The sequence below is a fragment of the Pezoporus occidentalis genome, unplaced genomic scaffold (assembly GCF_034315485.1).
Source record: "Pezoporus occidentalis ecotype Australia unplaced genomic scaffold, CSIRO_AGI_Poc_V1 ctg3, whole genome shotgun sequence".
In the NCBI taxonomy this organism is placed as follows: domain Eukaryota; kingdom Metazoa; phylum Chordata; class Aves; order Psittaciformes; family Psittacidae; genus Pezoporus; species Pezoporus occidentalis.
Genome location: NW_026914940.1, coordinates 21,294,321 through 21,321,861, shown reverse-complemented (window position 1 = coordinate 21,321,861; position 27,541 = coordinate 21,294,321). Strand labels below are relative to the sequence as shown.

At 37.1% G+C, this 27,541-nt stretch overlaps 1 protein-coding gene across 6 annotated transcripts in view; it reads right to left on the bottom strand.

Moving 5' to 3' along the window:
* STK3 (serine/threonine kinase 3) overlaps nucleotides 1-27,541 on the bottom strand; it is a 124,906-nt gene that overhangs the window by 83,636 nt on the left and 13,729 nt on the right. For all 6 annotated transcript variants that reach the window (XM_062627336.1, XM_062627340.1, XM_062627337.1 and 3 more), the window contains exons 5-6: nucleotides 17,376-17,540; nucleotides 16,793-16,960 (exon numbers count right to left, since the gene is read on the bottom strand). In XM_062627336.1, the coding sequence (XP_062483320.1) occupies nucleotides 16,793-16,960; nucleotides 17,376-17,540 (333 nt within the window). The remainder of the gene's footprint in view (nucleotides 1-16,792; nucleotides 16,961-17,375; nucleotides 17,541-27,541) is intronic.

Genomic DNA, 27,541 nt, shown 5'->3' with positions numbered 1-27,541 from the left:
TATGTATATATGTGTAATACCAGTAAAAATAAAAATTGTTTTCTTCACCTTCAATCAGCAGAGACAGGTTTTCACATGTTTGGAAGTAGGCTGTAACCATGGGAAAGAAATTATCAAGAACATAATGCTCACTTTCGTCTGAAAATCCTGAAGCTCCTGACCATTTATCTTCTGCAGCAAGTTTTTTAAATTCACTGTTCCACCTCTGAACATGTATTTCCCTATCAAGGCTGTCCATACCAGAGATGAAGCATAATCCTACCATACATTAGCACAAGGTACAGCAGTTAAGGAAGGGTGAGTTCTTACAATGTAGCAGTTACATCCCATTAGCTACTCACAGGCATACCCTGACCTCAGAGCCATTGCTTTTCCTTAGGAAGCTGGCATGCAGAATAACAAAAAACAGGTGAAACAAATCCTGCTGAAAAATCTGCAAGCAGAGGTTACCTCAGTGAAGAGATCACCAATGGCTGGGTTCTCATCTTCACTAAAGTTCCTAACAAACAGCAGCTAAGTCAGTCATAAAAAATACCAAATCAGAGTAAAGTGCGGTACCTACTCTTCCTCTAATATGCACACTTCACATACATAAAGACCAAAAATGTAATTCAAACAAGTCCCCACAATTTTCACAGATGCAGAGAAAGAGAAGCTGTATAAAACAGAACTGCAACTTCTCAAGAAGGAGACTGCCAGCTTCACTCACTTTACTTACTTTTTCTCTCCTGCCTGCTGGAGAGCTCCCTTTTGCCTAGCACAAGCACCAGGGATAAGAGAGGAGGTGCAAGAGAGGAAAATTCATGTGGAAAGCAGGAAAAAGATAATAGTTCTGAGCAGATCTCACCTGACTTTAACAACATAGAGTAAGCATCAAAGTGCGGCCTTAACCTATGGTGGGGGACCAGCCAACCATTACTCTGGCTCAAAAGAGGGCCATCTAACACCCTCCACTTCCAGAATGCATCCCACACCTGCCAAAGGAGGCAACATCTTTAGGAACCATGATTTATGCATTAAAAATACTGATTAAGAAAAGCTAGGCATACATACTTTAATTGTAACAAGTAGTCGCCTTTATTTCAGCAGTAAACGCTCAACCAATTGCCTTAATAATAAATACACTTAGTGATAAACTGAAGAAGAGATAATGTAGAACTTATAAATTTGGCAGAGTTTGTGAAGAACACGTTTCAGACCCAACACACCTTACCTTTGTTACCTTCACGTGCTACCCAGCATTAGATTGCTCTGCCATTTGAACTTAACACCTCATACATACAAACCACTCTGTCAAAGAAGGTAAAGCCACCTTTGGTTGACTGTCATTGGAATGGCTGTTAGAAACCAGTAATCACACAATTCTCTCAAATTCTTATCGTATTACCGGTATTTTATTGGAAACAGATGTTAGCAGCAGAACTTGGTCAGAATTATTGAACAACTTTTCTTTCAATTTCATAACAAATTAGGCAACGCTTAGTTGATGCATCTGAAAAAAGTTACAGAATTGCAAGCCCTAAGGCACAGAACTGGGTGTCATAAATTCAAACCATCACCAGCTGAAATGCAAAGGCATTAGAAACATAACCTTTTACTCTGTAGAACAAATTTCTTTTGCAGATGATAATCTTTATTTATTAATAAATTCTGAAGTCTCAATAGTAACCAAAAGCTACCATTTCAGTGTCAAAAGCCTAACAGAATTCTTACAAACCTCATATTAATATTCCCTGAATGTTTACCAATAAATTCTGAAACACAAATAATCAAATAAAATTTAATTTCTTTATTAAAGGCTGTTTAGGGCACAGCAATCATGAATTAAGAGTTTTCAGTTCATAACACGAAAGCAAAAAAGAAGCTAGTCAAGGGAATAATGCAGAAGTCACTTTCACATTGTGAGTCTACCAATTTAAACAGAAAGGAAGATATTTTCAGTGGTTGTCTTTAGCTTCAGACTGGCCCCTAGTAATCCAGTTTACTGCCTTTAGTCACTCTGCAATGCTATTTATAAAAATATAGTTGTCAAGCAGAAAAAGATGGGGAACTTGTCAGTCACTGAGATTCTGGAATGTAAAAGTGCTTATTTTAGTAACATGCACTGAAAGAGCCTTTTGATCAAAGTAATGTCATAAAAGAAAGAAAGAAAAAAAAAGAGGAGGAAAAAAAAAGGGTACTGTGTAATAGCCAGGGTTGCCAGTCTCCATCTAGTCACCACGTGTCTTCTGCTGACTGTTATAACTGTTACAAATGTAATTATGACATTCACTATAGACCCTGTTCTTCCATTAACAGTAAAGGTTAATTTTATGGAAAGTAAGTTCCCCTGAGGTCTGAAAGAAAGCTAAGCCAACCACGGTTTTATTTTCTAAGTAATCAAGGTAACATCCTAACTTGACTGTTAAGCATCAGTGGGAAAAGAACACAGAGCATGAAACAATATCTGGAGGCACATATGGCCCTTAGTGGCTTATGAAAATGAACATTATACCCACTGACTTAACCATAAGAAGAAGATAAACTACTAAGGAGTCAAGAACAACCTCTACAATAAGTCAGCCAATGAGCTCAAGTTGCCCCAGGGAACCAAAATGTGCTAAATCAAGATCTATACCTGGAAGAAAGTCAGAAATAAAACATCCTAATTAGGCATTTTCTTTATTTTGGGCTTTAAAGTTAACAGTCCAAACGCTATTATTCAGAAACATAATTTTACCCTTGCTCTGCAGCTATATTAAAATATTTACAAAGGAAGAGGTGATAAAGGAAACAAAAATGAAGAAGATGGTTTTCATTACAACTTTCTTTCCTGTGTATCTGTATGCAGCCTTACGTTACCATTAATAAGCCACAAGAGCACCAAATACTGATTTCCTTTATTTTTAAATATGAAGAAAATGACCTGTATACCATTTGCTGAAAGCAAAGCTTGCCTAAATACAGGCCAAACGGTCTTCTTTAAATCACCTGTTAATAACAGAATTAAAAATTAATCATCACAGAGATCACTTAATCTATCAACAAAACACTTTGAAAAGGCAGATGAATCAGAAACAGATAGTTTTGATGTGGTTACAAATATCCCCTTGAAATCAGGTTTTAAGAAGAACAAACATATACAATGTAAGACAAATATAACGTGAAAGGGAAACAGACTGCTTTGACCCCCTCTTGCAAAAATCAAAGTTAATGAGCAAACATGCAAAAGTAGGTGTAATGAGAACACCTTCTGTGAACAGTGAAAAATGTGTTAAGTAATTTAAATGTTCTGCATGATTCAGAAGCAAAGGGTAACTCAGTAACTTAGATTACAAGAATGTACTTTAGGTTCTCTTACTTTCTTTGATGGGGTGAAGAATATCACAGGCATTCAATCAAAACAAGCGATGTGCCTTGCAAGACAAATCAGAGCACTTCTTCCCAAAGTTTTTCGGGTTTTCCACCCAACTCTTTGAATACTATAAATACAAAAGTGTAATTTTCCCATTCATTTGGAAGTAAGTAGTTTCTCAACAAAAGCAGTTTCTCAACAAATGCTCCATCTGCAGACCTTAACATTCATGTATACTAAAGTAGATGTCCTCCTTCAGAAAGTCTGCCCCTGTCCCAACCAGTATCACATCAAGGAAAAAATTTACAATGCTGTTCAAAAAACAGCTGTGTCAGCACAGGTGACATGATATAATTATGCTGATGCAACAGCTTCTTACCACAGAAAAGGGAGATTAATCTTCTCATCCCATGCATTCCAACTCCTCCAGTGTTTCCCTGAGAGCATTAAAATGAACAGAACTTATTTTTTTGGTAGCAAATCACCCCCCAGAAAAGGCAGGTTTCTATCAAATCAGAGATTTGGATCAGCTCAGTGGCAATACCAGACAAGTTTGTCAGGTAAGACAAGCACAAGAGATCACAAGACACTAGGGGCAAAAATCTTGACACACCTTAGGGGTGTTTCCTTCCATGGCAGCAAGCTGATGAATTTTTACGCTTTTGTTAAGGTGGAAGAAAAAAAAAGCTGGCAAAAGTGTTTAAAGTCTGTGACGTTTTTCTCTGTTTTTCTGAAAGCTTTTTTTTTAATTATTTTAAATTTCTCTTTATATACTTCAAACTCTGAGAATGTTTGCCTTAAGTTACAGCCATTTTGTGAACGTTTCCAGAAAAATCCTGGATGAGAAAGGCTGCACTTGAGGGTGTTACTGTGCTTTTCTGGTATGGCTAGAATGGATGGACTCAGGTCATAGCAATATCCGTCTTCTGTGTTCACTGAGGAAGTCTGTCCAGGACAGCTGGCCAGGTGTCCCAGACTGCTGTTCCACCACATAATCATCGCTATTGAGACCTATGGTAGATGAAACATACTCACAAAACGTGCCCGTGTTAGGTGTTAGTCACACTTGTGCTGCGTAGCCATATTAGGAGCATGTTAATCCAGTTGATTTTTAATCAAAGCTCCTGTCAGACAACACTAAAGCAGCTTTAGTGATGGTAATGCCAGGTCAGAAAGACTGATCAGAAACTGCAACAGAATACACTGTCTCCTCTGGTAAATTAATTTTAAAAACATGAATTTCATAGGTTAAACTTTGTATCAGCTAACGTGATGCTGAACCAAAAATCTTAATCTATCCTTAACTGGCATAAAGACAACTAGCCAGCAGCAGAAACACCGCAGTGTATATGCTTCAGCCACTTAGAGATATGTACTTCTGTGCCCACAGTAGTCCAGGCACTAGGAATGAATCCAGTATTACAGATTACAGCCTGAAACAGCACATATTTTTTATATGGAAAGAGGTAAACATGTAAACGAGCTCAGACACCAGGTATGCTGCTTTGGATAGACATACGTTATAGCACAGTGTACTGCTCTTGATCTGGAGCCAAGTTACGTACTGCACTCTAAGAGAAGTGCTGAGTATCCATCAGCTTTTCAGCACCATCCAGACACGCATGCCCTTTGGCTTTTAGCCTGTCCTACTGTTCATCCAGGGCTAACACAGTAAAACCTTTCTTTAGCACTGTCAGCTTACTGCAGTATTTCCAGTCTAGCAAGAACTTTCTACATACTTCGTGCTCCTCATACCTACACACCAAGAAAGTAGCATCATATCCAGCTGCTCCAGAGTCACCACTTATGTATGACAATTCATATGAATGCAAGGACCTGCTTTTAAGAAACTCTTAACAATTTCTCTGTACAATTCAATTAATATGTTTCACAACACTGAATTCATTAAAGTTCCTCTTTCAGTTTGCTTTAAATGTTAGGAACTTATACATGCTCATTTTCACCCTCAGAAATTGAATACTTTGTGCTTGAGAATATTTAAAAAAAAAAAATACAGTCTGCATAAATTATTTGCGTTATTCAGAGAAACACAAAGAAAGCAAGATGAAGTAACTCCTTCCTCATCTGACAATACACAAAAAAAAATGTAGTATTTAAAGCACACACACAGTTGCTCTCGAGAAAAGTAAAAGGAGGACCACATGGGCAAAGCTCACGTGTTTGTGTGTATCTGCCAAGTGCAGACATGGCCTCTGTCCCAAGGTCACAGTTCAAGCTTCTTAGACTTCTTAGAGAACATCCCAGTTGAAACAGATGACTATTTCAACATCCATGTCAGTTTGCCCATAAATCTTGTGCTCACTAATGCTACCTGGTTTACATTTACCTATGTAAACACTCCTAGCATGAAAAAAAGGAGCAGCAGCAGAGAAAATACCAAGCTGCCATCTCTGTTGCCAAGCCTACAGTCACAGCACCAGGATGCTGGGAAGTATCACAGGGGCTATTGTAGATTCCCTTGAATTCCATCAGAGGTCCTCCCTACTAAAATAATCTTCTCTGAGAACAGATCACTTTGTTATCTTCCCAAGCTCTTAAATTTCTTGGGGAGAATGGAAAACTTAACATGCCTGAAACTTCCTAGACTCTCCAGTGCTTCGTTATCTTGTTAGTTTCGATTTGCTTCACCATAACCCCAACCTATTTTCTTTTCTTTTTCAAATCATCAATTTATCAATTGTGCAATCATATTGCATGGAGTTTGGGAATTCAGAAGTCAGAAAGCTTTTGTTGATAAAGCACAGTTTTTCAAGGTAGGCAGGTAACAATAAGCTTTTGGAAATTATGTCCCTGTTTGCTTTTACAAAACACAAACTAGAAACTGATAATGCATAAATATTTGAAGTGCTTGGAACACCATATGTACAATCATCATAACGTGATTTCTCAGGCATGGTAAAATGACACAGAAGAAAACAGAAATCTGGAGGTAACACTTGTGTTGGCTTGCTTTCTTTCCCATGGAAATGCTAATACTGAGATCTTACATCTGGAATAAAAATTTGGATCTAATAGAGATTTAAAAGGAGACCACACTGTCTAAAAAACTATGAACTTCTCCTCTACTTCTCTCCAGGTACAAAACACAGCTTTCAAAAACAGCTTTTTAATCCATGGGATATCAAAAGTACTTCCTATGAAGTCTCTGAATGCATTTTTTAAATAAGGACATAAACTGGCTTTAAATACAGAAAACTCTAATTAAAAAAAAAAAATCACTAAATAATTCATATTAGTTCACAAACTACCGATTGTGTGTTAGAGCTTTGTTTAAGTACTTAGTTAGTAAATTAAAAGGCTGAAATGTAAAAGCAAGGCTGGTTTCATTCTTCCCTCAAACCAGGGTGGTCCATGGACAATTTCTGATACCACTGGTGTTGCCAGGGAAACAAAATGAAAACAGGTGCCATCAAATACAAATTAAAGATTTAGTTCTATTTTAAACCACCATAAAGCAAAGTTTCCATAAACTTTTTAACTGATACTACTACAAATTTTACAATACTTTATAACAAGAAAAGGATTATAAGTTGTCTTTAGACCATCAAGTTTTAACTGAAACAAATTTAGACTGATTGGCAACCCTTCCTTTAAATAAATAAATTTCTTCCATTAAATACGCATCATCCTCTTTAAAATGACCTAGAGTACACTTTAAGGCAATGTAATACGAAGACAGAAACAGGGTACATACAGTCTCAATAAGCTCTCTCCAGTTCGCATTTTACCTTCCTTTTAATCTACACAAATTTTTAGATTTTTAAAAAAGTAAATAACCAGTACACACTAAGTATTTAAAAGTATTCAGTAAGTAGCAGTAAAAGTTTAATATTTTCCTCCTAATCTGATTGTGGTTTTCTCCCATATGATTAAAAATCAAATAAATATACCTTTAACTAAAACCCAAGTAAATACACTTTTGCTTTTAAAAAGTGTAATAACATGTTAAGAATTTGGTGATAATAGTAGTTAACTCTATAAAGTAGTTCTTCCAAATCAGCTAGCTAAAACTTAACATGTTTTCTGTCAGTGTAAGAAAAAATGAACATCTAATTCACTTCAATAAATAAGCATTGATTCAAGCTTCCAAGAACCTCTTAAAATTATTTACTGAGTTCTTTTTTGGCTTAATAAGACACTAGTCACATACAAAAATCCAAATAGACCTACCTCAATTAAAAGCAATACACAAATTCCCTCCTTTTCAATAAAGCCAGCTGCCAGAGCTCTGGATAAAAATTAACCTTGTGTATTTTGTGTTAATGCTGGAATTTGAAAGAAGTTAGAAATAAAAAGAAGTAGAAATATCTGTAGTAAATATATATAGCTTTTAACTTAAAAGTTTTGAAACCTGCTGTATATTTTACAGTATCCTGCAGGTTATTGTGGAATTTTTAGTAAAAGGAGTTCTCATAAATCTACCCATAAACACCTTGCTGAATAATTTTCCAAGTCCAGATTGTAAGCTGAAAAGAAGTTTAATAAATTCAGTATACAATGACGTGCACGAATGATGGAAAGGCTTTTTCAAGAATGTAAAGTTAATAAAAAAGTTTTGTAACATTAAAATTGTGATTCTGGTTTTAATGCATCTTGATGATTTACTACCAATTGCCTATTTCAAATAAAATTTTCTTGAGATCTTCAAGTTGCCAAATAGTTTTGATTTACACTTTGATCTTTGTTTACAGTTTTACTAACATCACAAATGAGCAGATCTACAGTGATTTAAAACTTCTGAATGAGCTTTTTGGTGGAGGTCTGCTTGCTTGTTTGTTTTTAACATTTGTCCAGGGAGAAAGCAGCCAGCTCAACAGCAGAAAATACCATTACCTATGCCATGTTAGGTTTGTTGAATACATTCCTGGCTTTACCCACATTATCAGTTCTATCAAATAACCTTGAGCAATGGTTACAGATGTAGAGCTTGCTGCAACGCTCAGTCAAGTCATCAAGAATCCTTCCATCAATTTCATAGCTTCATTCAGCCTCCATTTACTGTTCCAACATCTTTGAAAAGTAATATTCCCAGATCAAACATTTCCCTATTAAAGCATCACTCAAATAAATGAGCAATATCACGGTAGGGTCCTTTTTTCAGATTAGCACTTCCAAGAATCTGAATCGTACACAACAGATACACAGCATTACATGAAACTAACCAGGATCAAAATTCTTTTACAGTTATTTCAGTTAAAGTTTCAAGTTAACTCACTTGTGTGTAATTATGAAATTACAGTACTGATCCTCTGCTTACTTTGAAAGTGATTAATCAAAGTTGGAGAAAGCCAACCATCAACTGAAGTATGTTACAGATTACCTATTCAGGGGTAAGTCTAAAAAGATGAACTGATTTAATTTAATTAAATCCTCATTTAGAAGCACAAAATAAATGTTTTCCATTTAATTCAAATTAAACTCCAGTTTCAGTCCAAATTTCAAATATTCTCTGCTTCTGCTACCTTATTACACATGACAGATTAACATTTCCTTTTTGTGCACATTACGCAACCAACAAACCTGATATCATTAAAAAAAAATGTTTGTTTTTTTTTTTTACAGTAATAAACACTATTTCTTCTACAAAAAAAATCTAATGATGTGAAAGAGCAAGGATGCATTCACTAGCTACAGTAAAATATTAATGCTAGATTCTGTGACCACAAATATGTTTAACTGCAGTTTTTCATATTGAAACTGTGTGAACTTTCAAGCCATCTCTTCACAAAAGGGAAAAACAAGTTAGAGAGATATAAGAAAAAAAGGAGTAGATAAGAAAAGCAATGCCTACAGGAAGACAATAATTACATACATCAGATTGCAGACCTTTCAAAAGCTTTCATGTGGACAGGAATTAGGGCCTTCTCATCCTCCCATTTAACCATCATATCCCAAGTCATCTAAAGCTTTCACAGTATATGTATCAATACTAATGTCATATCATTCTGTGCTGATTAGACAAATATGAATGAATGTGAACCTGCATAAAGCACTGATTTTCTCTCATTAGTGAGCTCTTCTTCCAGACTTCACACAGCTTCCCGTCTTACCCCAGTAGCACTTTGAGCACTCCTAAAGCTGAACTCAAACTAACCCTATATTCCATTACTCCCATCTTTTACTTGCTTCTGCTCCTTACAGCCTACTTTCTGCCCTTTTTCTTCTCTATGGAGAGCCAGATACTGACAAGGTAGTACCTTGATAATAACAAATTAGATTATCAGGCCAGCTCTGCACCCATTTGCAAATCTCTAGGGGGGAACTGACCTACTGTATGTATCCAGTCTTTTATGTGGTTCATACTTTCAAGAGTCCCCTAAACCAGGGAGATCTGTCAATCTTACAGGCTCTTGATAAGGCAACATGGCAAAACCTCTTCAAAAACCTCGTTGGAATACTAGGGAGAATTTTTTCATCATCTGTAAGTTTTACCAGAGGACAAAATGGTTCTGGTGTTGTTTTTTCTTTTTGTTGGATTTGGGTGGTTTTTGCCTCCTATCTTTCTTTCACAAAAGTATTAAAAAACCTCTCCTATCCACATGAAATGGGCTAACATTAAGCATATAAACCCTCTGCACAGCAAGCTGTGAAGTCTTGGAAACTGGATGCTGCCTTGCTAGCACATCACTTTCTGTGAGGCTCCATACCTGTAACTGAATCTGGTCAAGTCAAGCAATGACATACCAGTTGCCATTTAAGTAAATTAGTAAAGTATCACAGGCTTTATTTCATGTATTTTGCACCCAGATGCCTCTAAACTTGTCTTCAGTGTCCAAGGACAACTCACATACTATTTCTTTTACTCTGTTTATCTTTTTTGTATAAGCCATGGTTTGGCATTTAAGAACTTTCATTAAAATTCTATGCTAGGTATACTGAAAAATGGGAATAAATAATATTTCTGCATCACAAGAAACTAGACTATACCCCAGGGGTACTTGCAGTTTCAGTTAAACTCATCTGTTCACACACTATAAATGCTGATCATTCTTCAAGGTTAAAAAAAAAATAATTAAAAATCTATGCTTAATTTAACAAGTTAAATAAATCTTGAATGAAAAAAGCATTTGGCATTTTTTATTTCAAAATGTACTGCTCAGAGAAGCACCTTATCTGTTTGGAGGTTTTTTACTCATACAAAAAAAAAAAATCACCAGACAATGATTATTCACATTCTGATCAGATCAGGTGGACAGGTGCTTACTGATTTGAAGTAGTAGCATACTTAAATGAGAAATTAAAGCTTTCTTTTTAAGAACCATTAAATAAAATCACACATCCAGAGTTCAACCCCAAAACAAAGCTGTTGAACAAAAAAACTACCGAAGATAAAAGATCCAGATTACCACTGCTATTAGCATAAGTGCAATTAGCATATGGTTTGAACCATATAATACTACTACTTTCTCACAGGAAAACTATGAGAAACATAGCCTATTACCATATGGAATTACATTTCTCGTGGTGATTTATGTGAAAAGTAACTCCTATGACATTGGGGTTTTTTATTTAAAAAAATAAAACCCATATAGAGAACATACTTTTATTTTCTGTTACATAAATACTGTCTGGTATTAACTGTGTGCCTTTTTTTTTTTTCTTAACTAAAGTTGTAACATCTATTTGAAATTCTGGGTATATATTGTACCACAGAAGCAACCATATTATGAAGCAACACCACCTTCAGCTGCATTCAAACTGAAGGCCAGTGGAAGTTTAACCTGTGAAGTTGGCTGTATCGTGGCAATAGCATTTAAAAGTGGGAGAACAAATGAGGTGGAGAAGGAAGAAGGCTTCATAGAGGCCCAAATACCCATGAAAGTTCTAGAACCCTGTCTCATTTTATTGATATGCACAACTAGAAAAGTCCAAAAGGACAGCTAGGACAGTAGCAGGAGAGACTCTGGTTTTGCAATTACTTTTAAGTCAACCTCAGCACCAACTTGGCTGATCACAAAGAAGGGATCAACCCAGTCCTCCTACTGGTTCCACCCACATATTTTTGCCCCCACCCAGTTCAATCATCATATTAACAGTATCAGCGAAAGCTACTTCTTGTTACTTGGTTAGTTTTCAGAGGGATCCATTTTCTGACCCAGCTCATTATGCAGCCATTTAAATGCTCACTCCAGCAGAAAGGGGTGATGAAAATACATGACAACAGGTAGGAATACCACCCTTCTGCAGCCACCACCTGCATTTAGGTCTGTTTAAAGCAAACAAAAACTGCATTTAAAGCCTAGAGGTCCAAAGTTCTTCCAACAGCTCTTTGGGAAGCCTGCAGCAAGACATGCTTCGCCAACCTAAGACACTGATGTGATATTGTTAAGGCAGCCATCTGAGGTCCCTGCTGTAAACATACATTATAAATTACATAATTATAAATTATATTACATATAATATTATATATTATTTACAGATTTAGAATGACTATGGCATTGTGTAAGACAACATACACCAAAACCCTTTCCTGAGAAATCATTTTTTTTAAGACAAGACATGACACAATGGAAGATCCAGAGGAAAGGTAAGAAACTATTTTGTTCTTTTAGCTACACGCATTCTTACCATTCAAAGAACTGGACGTGTTATGGTCACACATGATTTTTTCAAAACCCAAGGTTTAACTATTTTAAAATAATTTTAATGTACAAAGACACTTAAAAGCACATCATATATTTAATTGTAAGGACCTATCATAATACAGAATGCACAACAGAAGTATTTAAGAATTATGACCTCCCTGAGGAATCACACTCAGTGAGTCTTTCCACAGCTCACTATCATTCTTTCACAAGATCTTAAAGAGGTAGTAAAATAATAAACTGCAATGTACAATCAAAAATCCATATTTTAAATCTCTTTAAATATTAGCTCACTGTATCTATAGAGGCAGCAGCCAAGATCTCAAGTTACAAATTAACAAAGATTGTCTCATAGAAAGTTCTTAAAAGCAAAAGGACTTTTAGAAGTTAACTCAAACTCTTTTCTAAAGATAAGCAAAAGCACTAAAATAAGAAAACCAGATAATATACTTCTACAAACCTACTCTAAATTAAGAGCAGTAATGCTGAGATAAGATAGATGAACTCCGAGTGAAAATAATAGAAACTGATGAGACAATTCCATCTGCTGGAGAGAAGAACTGCAAAAGTGACTACACAGAAAGACATTTGACATCACTAGAAGCTGTTTTTCTTTTTCTCCTTTCCTCAGCTTCTGGCACAAAAGGCATAGAGGAAATAATTTTCTCAATGATTAAAAACTGGTCTCAACCAGACAGCAATGCTCAACATAACACCTTCCTTGGTTCTTACAGCTTTACACAGCAATAATTCTCACTTCAATCCTCAGTTTTAATGCAATATACTGAGAATAGAAAAAACTGGGAAATGGTAGATTGCTATAAGATACATCAGGAATAAAAGGTTATTACAAACAGATTAGTCCAGGGTGGAAATGACACAGGCTAAGCAGGAGGCACGGATTATCTGGGTAAGTGCCAAGGAAAAATAAATATCATGATTGGACTTAAGGCAAATGGAAGCAGTTCAAATTGGCTTCCTCCAATTCACTGCAGAACATGTGATGCCCACATGTCCACTTCCAACAAACCTCACCATAAAGAAACAAAGGCCAATACTGTGAAGTGTTGAAAAACACATCTACCACCAGCTTCTTCCATACCACAGCAATGTGAATTATTGCAGCTGCTTGATAAGCATGAAAGGAAAGAGTTTGGAGGTTTTTTGGCTCTTTTTTCTTGGGGCGAAGGGATGAACAGAGCTACCAGCATTCATTTGAAGCACACCAACCTGTCAGTGTGTTGACCCTGCAAAAAAGAACAAATTTTATAAAACGCAGATTGCAGTTTTACAGTTGGTCTGTAAGGCTCAGTGTATGGCTGTGGCCAAACGCAGTAACTCCACCCAGCCCACTTCCTCTGCGTACATGCTCCTACAACAAGAAGTTCTATCAGGTTAATTTTTCAAAACATCGGTTCCTTTATCCAACTCCATGCGAGGCCACAGAAATGCTAGTGTATGCTTAACAGAAAGGTCAGGAACTCCTGACTAAGGACAGGCTGCCTCCATAACCAGCAGCCCACACTTGAGTTGGCTTAAATTGATCATAAAAATCACAGCCTTGCAGCAATGAGTGATCATGTCATTGCACGAACACAAGGAAAAATCTTTGGTAAGGGCGGTCCTAGAGAACGGACCTACAAACCAGACAGACATTCTTAAGGTTTAAGATTAGCAAAGAGATTAACAACACTTTGCCATAAAGCTAATAAAAGACAAGTATCAGCAGTAGATGAGTTATGATCACATAAAAACTCTGCAGCTTAAAATGTTCTTCCACCAGGAAAAACTCTCACATGACAAACTTGAGATCACGGCTTGATTAGCAAACACAGAAGATACTTCAAAAAAGGTTACACATTTTTACCAACAAGCAAAATCACAACTATCCCAGCAAAACAGTGCCGATCTTTACACTTCCATTAGAGATGAAAGGGGAAGAGTGAGACTTAGAAACAAACAGACAGATACTGCATGAAGAGGAAAGACTGAGTAGAGCAGTTAATGGTTTGAATTAAATCCAGACAGTGGTAAGACATAAATACTTTATCACTACAGGCCAGCATACATGCTGCAGTCAGTGGGGGACACAGGAATGCAGCTGTTAAGACATGTCACTGCAGCCTCAGAGTAGGAGATGGAGTCTTGCTCTAGAACCACACTGAAGCCCCCCTTAATTAGATCCACTATAAATCCGTAACTGCTCATCCCAGCAGAGCAATCAAAGGCAGATGCAAACACCACTAGCCACATTAAACCTGGCTACTGTACAAACTACTGCATCCAATGCCTGCTGGATGGGTTAAGTTACCCAGGTTTGAGTGAATTTTGAATTACCAGCAAATTCCTTGTTATTTCTAGTGAGTGTATCACTGAATTTTAGGGCAACCTTGAAGATGCTGGTATTTTTTCCTCCTTTGCAACTACTTGAAAATACCCTTCGATGAAAACTCAGAAAATGCTAAAGTTTCACTTTTCATCATTAGCAAAAACACAGAAGGCATCGGACATCAAATGTGAGGCATTCCATAATTATTACATGAAAAAAAGCAATAAACTTACTGGGCTGGCAAGTAGCCTTGACCTTTGGGCCTCAAACCAAGTATGACAACTGCAGGTTCTGCTGAACTTAGGTTTGCAGCAGAGAACAAGTGAAATAGCATTGATGACACTTACACAGCCAACTATACTAAAACATGAATACTTACACAGAAAAACATGTCTGTTCCCCCCCCCCCCCCCCCCCCCGTTGTGAAATTCCATTTTGCACCCCTCACTTCTCATTCTTTCCCAGCTGAAACTAGTACAATTCTTTGGAGTAGCTACAGTGTGGTTAAGCAGAGGAAGCTATGCTTGTTTGCATGGAATCTGCTATTTCCTCTCTGCCAAAACACTTGTTTAAAGAAGTCATGTAATATTTCTATTAAGCTGTAAATGCAGTTGACAAGGAAATGGCCTACTGGCAGTGCATTACCTTTGTGGCAGTGCCAACCAGCCTACAGCAAAATAGTGCACATGGTAATTTCAACATGCATTCCCAAGTAACAAAATTGTGCCTTACATAAATACCACAGAACTCCAGCAACATCTAGAAAAAGCAATAAAAAATTGCCCAAGCTTTCATGCTTGCCTGATCAATTCTGTGTCATAACTAAAACAAAGTAGGAAAGCATCTACATATGTCCAAAAGTCTTGTGAAGCTGTATCATATGACACTAGGAAAACTATTGCAACTTAAATCTGTGTATTTCTTGTTAACCACTGTAACAACTCACTAATAAAAATTAAGAAAAACTGTAGGTATCAAATATACAAAAGAGTACTAACTGCATACAAGCCCTTAAAACCATAACGTAATTTATTAACAAGAACACATGTTCTATGTAATCCAGAATTGTTGTGTTAAATTACTTTGGCCTTTGATAGCATTCATTTGATTACAAGAATTAAACAGATTCACAAGCTTTCAAACTCAGTGACCTTTGATTTACAAGCAGCTATTATCAGAGAAAATTTTTTTCTACATATAACAACATAGTCCTCTCACCTTTCAACAGCTAGCGCAATTATATATAATGATGTTAAAATGAACTCAGATTTAATTAAGGCATTTTCACTCAAAAACACAAACAAAACAGAAAAACGGCACGATTCAAATGTACTTAATTTGTAATCAATACTTCTTAAGAATATTTTTTAAAATGTTATTTCCTTTTAAATTAAATTCCCATCAACAACAAGCTTCAACAATACTTCATTCTCAGCTTTCATATGAGTATTTTCAGTTTGAATGATAATGTTAAAATTGTTAATTACACAGTAAAAAAAAAATATGATGCAGGAGAAGTACTATGCTTCTATTCCAAAATTATGTAATGTTTCTAACTGCAAAACACTCACTAGCTTTAACAGAGCTCCACACTGCCATAAAACTTCAAGAAACATCTCTGTTCAACAAAGCAAACAAACAAATCCAGAATGCAGTACCACTAAATACACTTGAACTCACATATGGATCACCTACAGTAATGATATATGAACAGTAGCTTCTCTTTCAACGTTTGTGGCTTCCTTATATTAAGATCCTGATATATAAGAAACCAGCAAAAGAAAACTGAATAAAATATGTATGCCATTTTTGCAGCAAATCACAAAGATGGAAATCTGCTTTTAGCAGTATAAAGTGCCTTACTAATATTAATGCTTTGGATATAAAAAATTCAAGAACAGAGTATTTACTGATGCTCAGTGCAATCAGTGTAGCTATTCTATAGCCCATTTCAAAAAGATACATGAGTAACAGTGGCAACAGTTATTCCTAGCAAAACATTGTTCCCCATGAACTTCTCCAAATAATTCCTTTGTAACTACTATTTTTTGTAAAGCAACTAATTCTATTCACATTTTATTTTGCAAGAAGTAAACTAATTCAGTAACAGAGTTTAAGAGTCAGGAGTAAATAAAAATTGTCAAGGGTTACAAATATCAGCAGTGCTCGCATAGGACAACTCCAAATTCTTCTTTAGGTCATCTTTACTTCAAAACTCCCTTTCAAAGGAGAATGCCTCTTGGCTACAGAACGCTCCAGGTACAGTATGGAACAGGCTCTGTATGTTGCCTTCAAGTCAATTAAGCAGTTAGAGCTTTAGTTCTCCCTCAAGTGGGAATAAAGGCATTCTGAAATCTTTCAGAGATGTGTTAAAACAAACTGCAGTAAACAAGAAGCAAGACAGCAAGTGAAAATCCTTAGTCTTAAAAATCTTTGTCCATAAACATCCAGTTTTATGATTCCAGTCTTATGTTTTTGATTTTCTAATACAACAAACAAGGAAACATCACCACACACACTCACCCTCATTGGATGAATATCTGCATACGGAGGCTTTCCTTCAGCCATTTCTATTGAAGTGATACCAAGGGACCAAATGTCTGCCACACAGTTATAGCCAATTTCTTGTATTACTTCAGGAGCCATCCAAAACGGAGTTCCTATAACAGTATTACGTTTTGCCATTGTATCCTGTAATTATATTATTTATGCAATTAAAACAGTGATGCTTTTTTTCAGATTCTTTTGATATTAATTCTATATTTAAAAGTTAAATTAGCCACCCAAAAGGTCAAATGGCAGTGACTTCCAATTAAGACCAAACCGAATCGGCCCATCTGCATATAGAGGCTGAACAGGTGACAATGACCATAAACCCCAAACAAAAGTTTAAAGCGGGCTCCTCAGGCACTTAAAGTACACTGGGTTATAAAAATAAAAAACTAAAAACTAAATAGCCTTACAATACATTAAATACTCATCACAATAAAGAATGTTAGCTCTACCACTAGTCAGACACTCTTCAGACACAAAATTCAATGCACAACAAAACAACGCAGTTAGGCGCACTAAAGCATTTTAAATTTATCTTTCCACAGGTACTTACTGTTAACTGGCCAGCCACACCAAAATCAGCTAATTTTGCATGTCCCTCAGTGTTAAGAAGGATATTTCCAGCCTTTATATCTCTATGTATTTTTCTCATAAAGTGCAAGTATTCAAGTCCTTTAAGAGTAGATTTCAGAATAGTTGCAATTTCATCTTCTGTTAGCTGCAAGAAAATATAAAATCATACACAGAGTCCATATATTTGAACTATTTAAAACATGATAATTTCATAATGATTATTACAAATACTGACAACATACCTTAGGTATTTTTACACAGGAATATCCCAATACCACTTACAATTCAAAACTATGACCTACTAACTTGATCCATACTGCTAGATTCTTACAAGTCTATAGAGTCCAATTAGAGCAAGCAAGCTACAAAACTAGAGAAGGGACTGATTTATGCAGATCAGATGCCAGAATATGCAGTATTCTCTTTCAAACAAAAGTTCCTACTGTCAATCAATAGTTACTACTTTTTAGATGTTGACATCCTTCATAAAGACTGCTGCAGTTTCTATAACAACTAATACATTTGTCACTTAGATCATACATATTAAATGTCAAGTTCAGCATTACCTTCATCAAAAAGGTAATGGCGGTCACCACTAGACTAGATGGCACATACCAGAACACTTCCCTGGTAGAAGAGATATAGTCCTTTCTCAACAGTGGAAGGCTGGAGCTATTCCTCAAGTAGCCATGCCCTTAAGTTCATTACACAGTTTGCCCAACATACTAGCACAGTTCTACATTGGAAAGAGATAAAATGAATGTCATGTTTTCTTTATTTCTCCAATTCCAGCATATGATATGCCTCCTACACTTACAATTAGTAGACATCTAGTAGTATCCAGCTTTTGTCCACCAGTTATTCCTAACGGCAATACCATTAGTTTCTCGTTGCCAGTAATTTACAAGTTAGAGGAGATGAATAAAGAGCTTCTCCACCAAAAAAAAAAAAAAAAAACACACCAAAAAAACCAACCCCACACAAAAAAGCAAGGGATAAAAGTGATAAAGGAGTACAGAAAATAATGAAATAATTATCACAAAGCTTGTGAAAAATATATTTGGCAGGCAGATAGCTTGCTAGTTATTATCTGCAGGGAGATAAAACAGCATGCACAAATACAAACACCCAAACAGTTCCCAACTATTTTTTTACTGACGTTTCTCAAGTAAGATACTCCTTTTACAGATAGTGCCTTCACTGTATATGGAATGTAAGTAAATGCTAATTTTTGAAAACAAGTATTTCTCAATTTGCCTGTGCTCCATACTGACACAAAGCTGTAGAATTACACGCATACATATGTGCCCCAATGACCATCCCCAAACCCCGCTCAGCCCTGAAAACTAATCCCTACCAACTAAGATGTCATGGTACTCTTATGCTGGAAGGTGCCAGTAACTATTATCAGTTCCTTTAACAGTAGACAATTACAGAAATGACTAAGAAAGGATTCCAAACAGGTACTATGGACTTTTTCTTACATCATTCTTTTTCTTGTTGACAAATGATGCAGAGAATGAGTGTACTCTGCACTTCTGGGTTCATTTTAAATTACCTGCACTCAACAATTGCTAGATGATATCCTCATAGGAAAATACAATCAGACTGAATATATGGCTCTTCAATTTCAGCCACAAATATCACATTTTTTAAAATGTCTACCAACAATGTTGATTAGTTTGCTGTCTAGGCAAAGGTTTCCTGTTAGTCCTTAAGTGTAGATAGCACACAAGCTATGTTATATCGTATTACAATTATGCTATAAAAATTGTACAATTGAATCAACAGAAATCTTAACATAGCTGGCCCTAAATATATTTTATAAGGCATGCCGCACAGCTACCACCATGTGAAGATAATGAAATATGTCAGCCCATAACTTTCAAAGTAGTTGTGGTGTGTTCTGGTCTTTGAGAAAACATGTTGCTTTACATCACATTTACCAGTGCATAATACTACCTTCTACAGCCATGCTGAATTTTTAAGAGATTTCTTTATGCTCCTTACTGATAACATGGCCTTCAGTTACTTCTGAGAATTAAGGCAGAATATTTGAGGCTCTTTAGAACTTTTAGAGTGCCCAAAATGAAAAATACATTTTGCATAGTTATACCCAGCTCTCATTCACATCATGTTTGCTGTTTACTCTTCAGTCAGGATGAACAGAAATGTACTCTAAAATTAGTCAAGTAACTGAATACAAACTGAGAAACATAATTGCTAATTTGAAAGAATTGATAATTCCTCAATTTGAACTCAATTTTTTTTTTTTTTAAGAGAAATAAAATTGCAACAGGGATATTTATTGAATTCTACACATGCACCACAAAGGAAACACTAGAACTCTGTAACCTGACTTTTTTAAGCAGACCAGACAAACTTCAGTTTTAAAGCTTATAAAACACCTCAATGATTAACTAAATACCTATTATAAATAAAGAAGTGGTGTAGTCTGGGTAGTTCAAAATGCTTCTCTTATTTACTACTTTAATATGTTGCAGAATTCATATATTATCACAAATGATACAATAAGCTGCAGATACCAACTAGCAACAGGGTGACAGACATTTCATTACCAAAGAAAATACAATGTGGAAAATAAAAAAAATAAATTAAAAAAAAAAGCACTTTATTTTCAGTTATCTGTTGCATAAACTACAAATCATCAGCTACCAGAGTTGTTTATCTTCATTACTCTACATCAGTATAATAAGAACACAAACTCCTGAACAAGTGTTATTAGAGAAACAGCTAAAAGTGAATCTTTTGCCAGTACTAGACCCTCTGAGAATACTTCTCAGATTTTCATCAACATTTATTCTAGAATACAAGCAAAAAAAAAAAAAAAAAAGAAAAAAAAAATCACACACAATTCATTCCATATGATTCAATTTCTCACGGAAATACAAAGAAACTATTCACGCAACGGAAACACTGTTCAATTACGGCACATCAATGCTTTAATGTAAGAGCTAAGCAAATGAACTTCACACATTCTTAGAAATGCAAGAAACTGCAACACTTAAGATGAATACTCTAATTTGGCTGCAACACTGGGTTGCATTTTTTCCCTCTTTCTCTATTTTTCCAATCCTACATATAAATTAAACTGAGCAATAGCAATTCCTTCCAGTTTCAGTTTTGAAAGCTCTGGTACACATCCGCACCTCTCTCCAAAAAACACACAGCCCACAAGAAACAAGAAGCCCCACTCAGAGTCACTCTAAGCCAACAAAATGACTCAACAGAAAGGAAAAAATGATTAGTCAGCAAGATTATCTGTGCCTGGGTTGCTCATAACAAGTTTTAATTATTTAACAAGCAGAACCACTTCCCTATTCCAGCTTCTATCCAGTCTCATAAAACCTGGGCATGGAGCCCAAGGGTGCAGTTACACATACATTTACTTAACAGCAGTGCCAAGCTTGAATCCCTCATTTCACTGCAACCTATTGCAGTAATTCCCACTGTGTGTCAGTCCTTCCACTGAAAAACTGTGACCCTAGTTAAAAATAAACTGTCTGCCAAATTATTTTTCCCAACAAATCAGTTCCTTGATTCTTGATTCAATTTGTGGCACAGTCAACAAGGATGTAGCGGAGCAGGAGGTGCTCAAATTGGCATTGCTTTCCAAATAAGTTCATGCGTTGCTACGCTCAAAGAGACCTAGTGACTTTTATAAACCTCTCTGTATGCAGGCAGAGGATGAAACTGATGGTGGCATTAGCTCCACAGCGAGCAGTTACCACCTCCACTGCGCATTATGAATTCCTTGCCTGCCATTTATCTCCAAGATCTTCCAGTGTTTCTATTCAGTGGCATGCTGCTCAAAGCTCTTATTTGTGCTACTTTATGCTGACTGCTATGCTGCTTCAAAGGACTGTATGCTAGGAGAACTGAAAACCCTGCTATGCACAGTTCAAACAAGACTGTTTTCCCAGCACTGATGGGTTTACATCCTTGGTGCAATACGGAGTCAAGCAAGAAGGTACTTTAAATCAACTATAAGATAAAACCGAAGCATGGTCAGAAGGACATAGAGAGAATGAGACAATCCTCAGCATGTGAGTTAATAATCTGAAATACACTAAAACTGTGATTATCTGAAGACACACTACAGGCAATTTAAACTCCAGCTATTAACATGTATCATGAATGGCTTACGGCATGCTGAGTGTTAACACTTTCTGCCAGAGCTTTGCCAAATCCACCCCAATTCAGAAACAATACAGTGTCCTGTACAATCTCCAAAGACTTTCACGCAGTTAAACCTCAACATGTATCAAAAAACAATCCCAAGCATTGACAAATGCATAACAAGAAAGGCAAACAACTTATCCGCTTTATCTAGAAATAAGTATTATGAGAAACTGATTAGAAGGGTCCTCAGAGAAGGTCCCTCTTCAGTAAATTGTGTTCCTAATGAGCTTAATCCCTAGCTTTAGTTCTTGAAAAATTAGTAGTTAAACCACATAGAGATCTTTGGACCAGCTCTGGATATAGAAGTGCTTTTGCAGCTGCATGCCAAAATCCAGCTCTCAAAAGGAGAGGGCAACAGAACAACCGTACCAAAAGCTACGGCCTGAGAATCCAGCAAAGCAGAAGAAAGTGAGTTCTAGAGTACTGCAGCCTGATGCACCATCTGGGGACCAGCAATAAAGGAAAGCTATAGCATGGCTACATGTTACAGAAGTAATTTAAGTATTATCAAAATACATCTAGTGGTCACAGAAGCTCATAGGGGTGAGCATCACCTCTAAGAAGTAAGCAGAGAGCACAAGCAGTGTTTTATCAGGAACATACACACTTACCATCATCATCTGTATAACCTGATGCAGTCACTCTTCATATTATTGCTAAACGCAGACACGTATATGCATAATAATACACAGAGATAACGTTTAGCTTTAATATCTTATAATATTTAGGACAAAATTAATTTCCAGCCTTACTCAACAAGCCGAGTACACTCACCTTCCCTCAACAAGATTACCTTCTCAGAAAATGATGTACTGCCATATTGAACACTACCATGCAATAACCTGATGATTTTTGTGCAATTGAAGCTTTGTGCAGAGCAGACACTACCTATCCATGCTACTGAAAACACACAATTACAAAATTCTCAAAAAAAAATTACTTCCAAAACCACAAACTATTGAACCATAGCAGTCTAGCAGCTGAGCCATACATAGACCCTTTCTTCCCCTATTGGACATACAAAGCATTGCACAGAAAGTTTTAGTTATGTTGGTTCCGTAGACCAAAACTGTCTTCTGCAGATGTTTTTGCACAATATTAAATGGTATTTAAGTATTTTTTTGTGCTGCAAAGAAGCCAAATGGTACTCTGGGCTGCACTACACAAAGTGTTGACAGAGGTGGAGGGAGGTGATCCTTCCCCTCTATTCAGCACTGGTGAGGCTGCACCTGGAGTACTGGGTCCATTTCTGGGCTCAACAATACAGGGGAGACACAGGCACACTGGAGAGAGCCCAGCAAAGGGCTACAGATACTCTCAAGAGACTGAAGCACCTCTCCTATGAGGAAAGTCTGAGAGAGCTGGGAGAGTTAGGCCTGGAAATGAGGAAGCTCAAGAGGGATCTTCTCATGCATATAAATACCTGAGGGAAACATGCAAAAAGGACAGAGCCAGGCCTTTTTCAGTGGTGCTGTGACAGGACCAGAAGCAGTGAGCACACAGTGAAATACAGGAGGCTTACTCTGAACATCAGAAAATACTTTTTCACTGTGGAGGTGAACAAACACTGGAACAGGTTACCAAGGAAGGTAGGAAGTGTAGTGTCTGTGCCCCTACAAGGGACTTTCAACTCACAAAGGAAACAGCTAAGTATAGACCCAGGCCATAATACACCTTGCCATAGCACACAGCATGCCATCTACTTAATATCCAGTACTCCCTAGTTCTAACAAGTAGCTTGATGTTGGCATACAAGTAATGCCATTGATAACTACCACACAGAAAAATTAAAAGAAAATTATTTTTTAATACTAGGGATATTTTAGTCAGTATTGCTGTTCTGGCCTGGATGTATGGTTCTTGTACTGTACTATTGCTGATCAAACCATGTAGGTATTATGTTTTCTGTTAAAACAGTTATCTTATTCTGAGCTTTTAAATATGCAGCACCATTCTGTGAGTACAGCATGTTCTACACCTTGGACCTTAGTATAATTTCACAGTAATTATCTTTCCACTTTGTTTCCAACATCCAGTTGTGTCAAGATCCTCACTTAAAATCCTGTGGAACATTTATCTGCTCAGTATTTTTGGCTAATTCCAATGCTGTATGCTGAGTCCTTTGATGGGCTGGTGCTACCCCCTAAATATCAGTCAGCTGTCAGCCATGAAGCAGGTTCAAATCTTTCATCATCAAAACCACATGTGAACTATAGATTAAAATTAAAAATTAAAAAAAAAATGTTAGCAATGAAACCAATCTTTAAAAATGGAAATTTGGAGCAAAGCAGATCACAGCAAATTCAGGTGTTACACATCTATTAGGAGACCAGCTAATCCACATATTTAAGTCTAACTGGAAATGGATGTCATCCACAAGGGAGAACCAGAAGTGCATTTATACAGTCTAGAACACACTACCTAATCCATGCAACTGCTGGGACAACTTATCTATGGGTTCTCTGTTCACATTCTCCTTCCTGAGGGCCTCTCTGAAGGGTTCTGGGTCAGCTGAACTGTATTAACTGCCCAAGTCCATTCCCAGATGCTCTTTTTACACTAATACATGCACATTAAGCTTGATGCTTCCAGGAAGTATCAGGTTACTGCATCTAAACAGTCTGATCAAGTCAAGCACACTGGCTAAATCCACTTCCTGGCAAATAAAGGCACCATGGTATAATCATTCTTCCACCTAAAGCTATCAAGCTCTACCATCACTCACCTAATCATCATCACATACTTGGCCTACCTCCTTCATTTATGTGAAGACAAGGTGGACTAAGAAAGAGTCAGAGATTCAGAAGAGATGAGCAAACGAGCAAGGGAGACAACAGTTACTACAATACCCTTCCCACCTGTAATATTTGAAGTATAACTTATGAAATATGGCAGAAAGCTTCAGGGAGAAAGAGTTGTTATACTTGCAGCTTTAACCTGAAATCAAGGTTAGATTCTGGTTTCCACTGCCTGCTATGAACTTCAGTAAGACTACACTCTCCTGAAGCCAGTTCCCTTAAGCTTCACCTTTCAGAGCAACTACATTTCAGACATTTTTAAGCAGATCTGCATGCTACGTGTGAAGACAGTTCTCTTCAAACAAAAATCACAGCCTATGTCTTGAGTGAGGTACTAAATCATGACATCTAAGTTACTTAAAATGAAAAAGTTTGATCTAAGACTTTCAGTAATCGTCTCAAACTAATGGAGATAATCCCTTCTTCCCTTCTGTTCTTCCTCCTTTATTATAGTAAAGGGACACCTCAATATTACAAGTAATGGACAGAATAAGAACTCACTACCACAGGAGAACTACCAGTTTTACTCAACTATGCAAGTTAAAGCAGCAAGTGTCATTCTTCCTACTGAGCCCAAGTCATGCTGCAAATAATCATATGGAAAATGTGATTTTACAATATAACAATGACCATTCACTGCACAGGTGATGATCAGTGTTCATTTTTTTTTTTAGATTTGTGGCTTTGACAACATAATCCCAGTACCTTTTGTAATGCTTATTAACTATCATATGTAACAAACTCCAACTCCTCTTCTCAAATAAAGATTTTCATACTGGATAATTCAAGACGGTGCTAACAAATCAAAGTCTTGAAAATTTTGAAAAAAATAAAGTTTGAAAATAGCTAGGCTGCTACAGCCTAGCAGCAACACAGAATTATCTAAAACATATCTAGTGCTTCATATGGAAAACTGCTGCAGGAAATCTCAAGCATCTTCCATGGTCACATGCTCAATATTAGCTAGCACTAATAAGTACACTTAGAGAGATCAAGAACTCATTAGAATATGGAAGGCAGACTCTTTAGCCCTTACTCTTCACTACCAAGTTCCAGCTTGCTATACAACATCTATGAAGTACTGAACTGGCTATCCAGATGTTGAGTACAACCTTGGAAGTAATGCAGAGCCTTTTCAGCAGTGTAGCAAATAAAGACAACACAGGAAAAGAGATTTTTAATTATGATTCAGTGGCACAGTGACATGCATTTGTCATGTCTATACACAGTTGAGATGAGCAGCAACTGAGTTAGTTTGGCTCTTCAAAGTCCTTTGCTGACAAAGCAGAATAAGGTCAGTACAATGTGCCTTTCAAGCAGGAAACATTTATTTGAGTTTTCATTATTTTACCATTATGTAAAACACATTTGCAAACAGATCACTTGGCTCACAATCTATGCACCTGCTCATACCATCCCCATTGACAGCATCACCAAGGGAGACCTTGAATAACCTGTGTTAGGTGAACAAGGATCAGTGTGGTGGTGGTCTTGATCCTGCCAGATAAGAAGAAAGCCTCAAGCAGAAGCAGATGCATCTGCAGATCGCCACCTTCCACCAGCAGGCCTGCTAACAGCAGCAAAGCATTAGTGTTTTCATGAACACAGGATCTCAGAGGAAGAAGGACTACTAGGGAAAAACATCATCTACCTGACAAAGGGGGTCAAGAGCAACTTTGCCAACTGGCCTCCTAATGTAGTGAGTGCAGCTTTAAACACTGGGTAAGCACAGGAACAGAGAATGGCGAAGCACATACCAGAAAGGATTCCGGAGGAGGTTTTCTCACTCCTTTCAAGATAAAGTAGGGCAGACAGGTGTATATCTGAAACCCCATGTACAAAAGTATACAGCCTGTGATGCAAACAGGAAGAACTGCCAGCCTGTGCACAGCTGCAGAGCTATGCACAGGCTATACAGAGTTACTGGAATTAGAGACACAATGGGACAGATCACACAACCAGAACACTGTGAGAGATGGATGCAGGCTCCTCACAAGACACAAGCAGGAAGGATGAAGGGTTGAGCTTTACAGCTACGTGCAGTTCTACTACAGAAAACTTAAGCTTGTTGAGAGTTTATAGGTCAAAAGGTGGATGCCACCATGGCATCTGCTTCAAACCACCCTATCAAAAAGGTGAAGTAGATAAGTCATCCTCAGCACTGCAAGAAGCCTCTGATCATAGACCATTGTTCACAGAGGTGTCAACAACGTCAATACATCCTGGGAGGGCAACATGGCAGGGTACAAGAATATCCAGGAGTGAGCAGTAATAATTTTTACTGGATGTGTTGTATAGGCCCACTACAGGGAGTGTTCTACTAGTCCAGTTACTCATGAGTAAGAACTCCCCAGGGATGGCAGCAGCAGCCTTGGCAAGTGATTATGAGATGTTAGAAGTTAAGGTACGGAAGGAAGTGACAAAAGAAAGTAGCAGAACCAGATTTCCAGACATTAAACCTCAGACTGTTAAAGGAACTAGTAAGTGGGATCCCAGGGCATGCTGTCCCCCAAAAGACAATCAGACCTCAAAGAGCTGGTTGAGCACCAAGGACAACCACCTCAAAGTATGAAAACAATCCTCTCTGACATGCAAGATAATGAGCAAGAAGAGCAGGAGACCATCTTGAATGAGCTAAGCATATTAGAAGGGAAAAAAAAAATTAAAGATTAGATATGAAAAAAAAAGTTCTCTGCTGTGAGGGTGGTGAGGCACTGGAACAGATCGCCCAAAGAATTGGTAAATACTCCATCCCTGTCAGTGGTCAAGGCCAGGCTGGACAGGCCCTTGGCTGAAATGGTGCTGTGAGGCATCCCTACCCATAGCAGAGGGTTGGAATTAGATGACCTTAAGGTCCTTTCCAACCCTAAACATTCTATGACTCTATATGAAAAGCAGAGACATATTAATAAGGACACATAAAGCAGCATGGTCTGCTACTAAATGGGGTAGTCAACCTATTGACAAAAAACACAGAAATCTCCCAAGCATCTTCTCTGCATCAGTCTTTAGTAGAGTTTTTTTTGCCTAACAGCAAAGTGGAATGTGTTAGGAATTACTCTAATAAATTGTACAAATACAAATCCATGGAAGCAGATGAGACACATCCAAAAGTGCCAAGGAGCTGGCTAGTGCCAACCCAAGG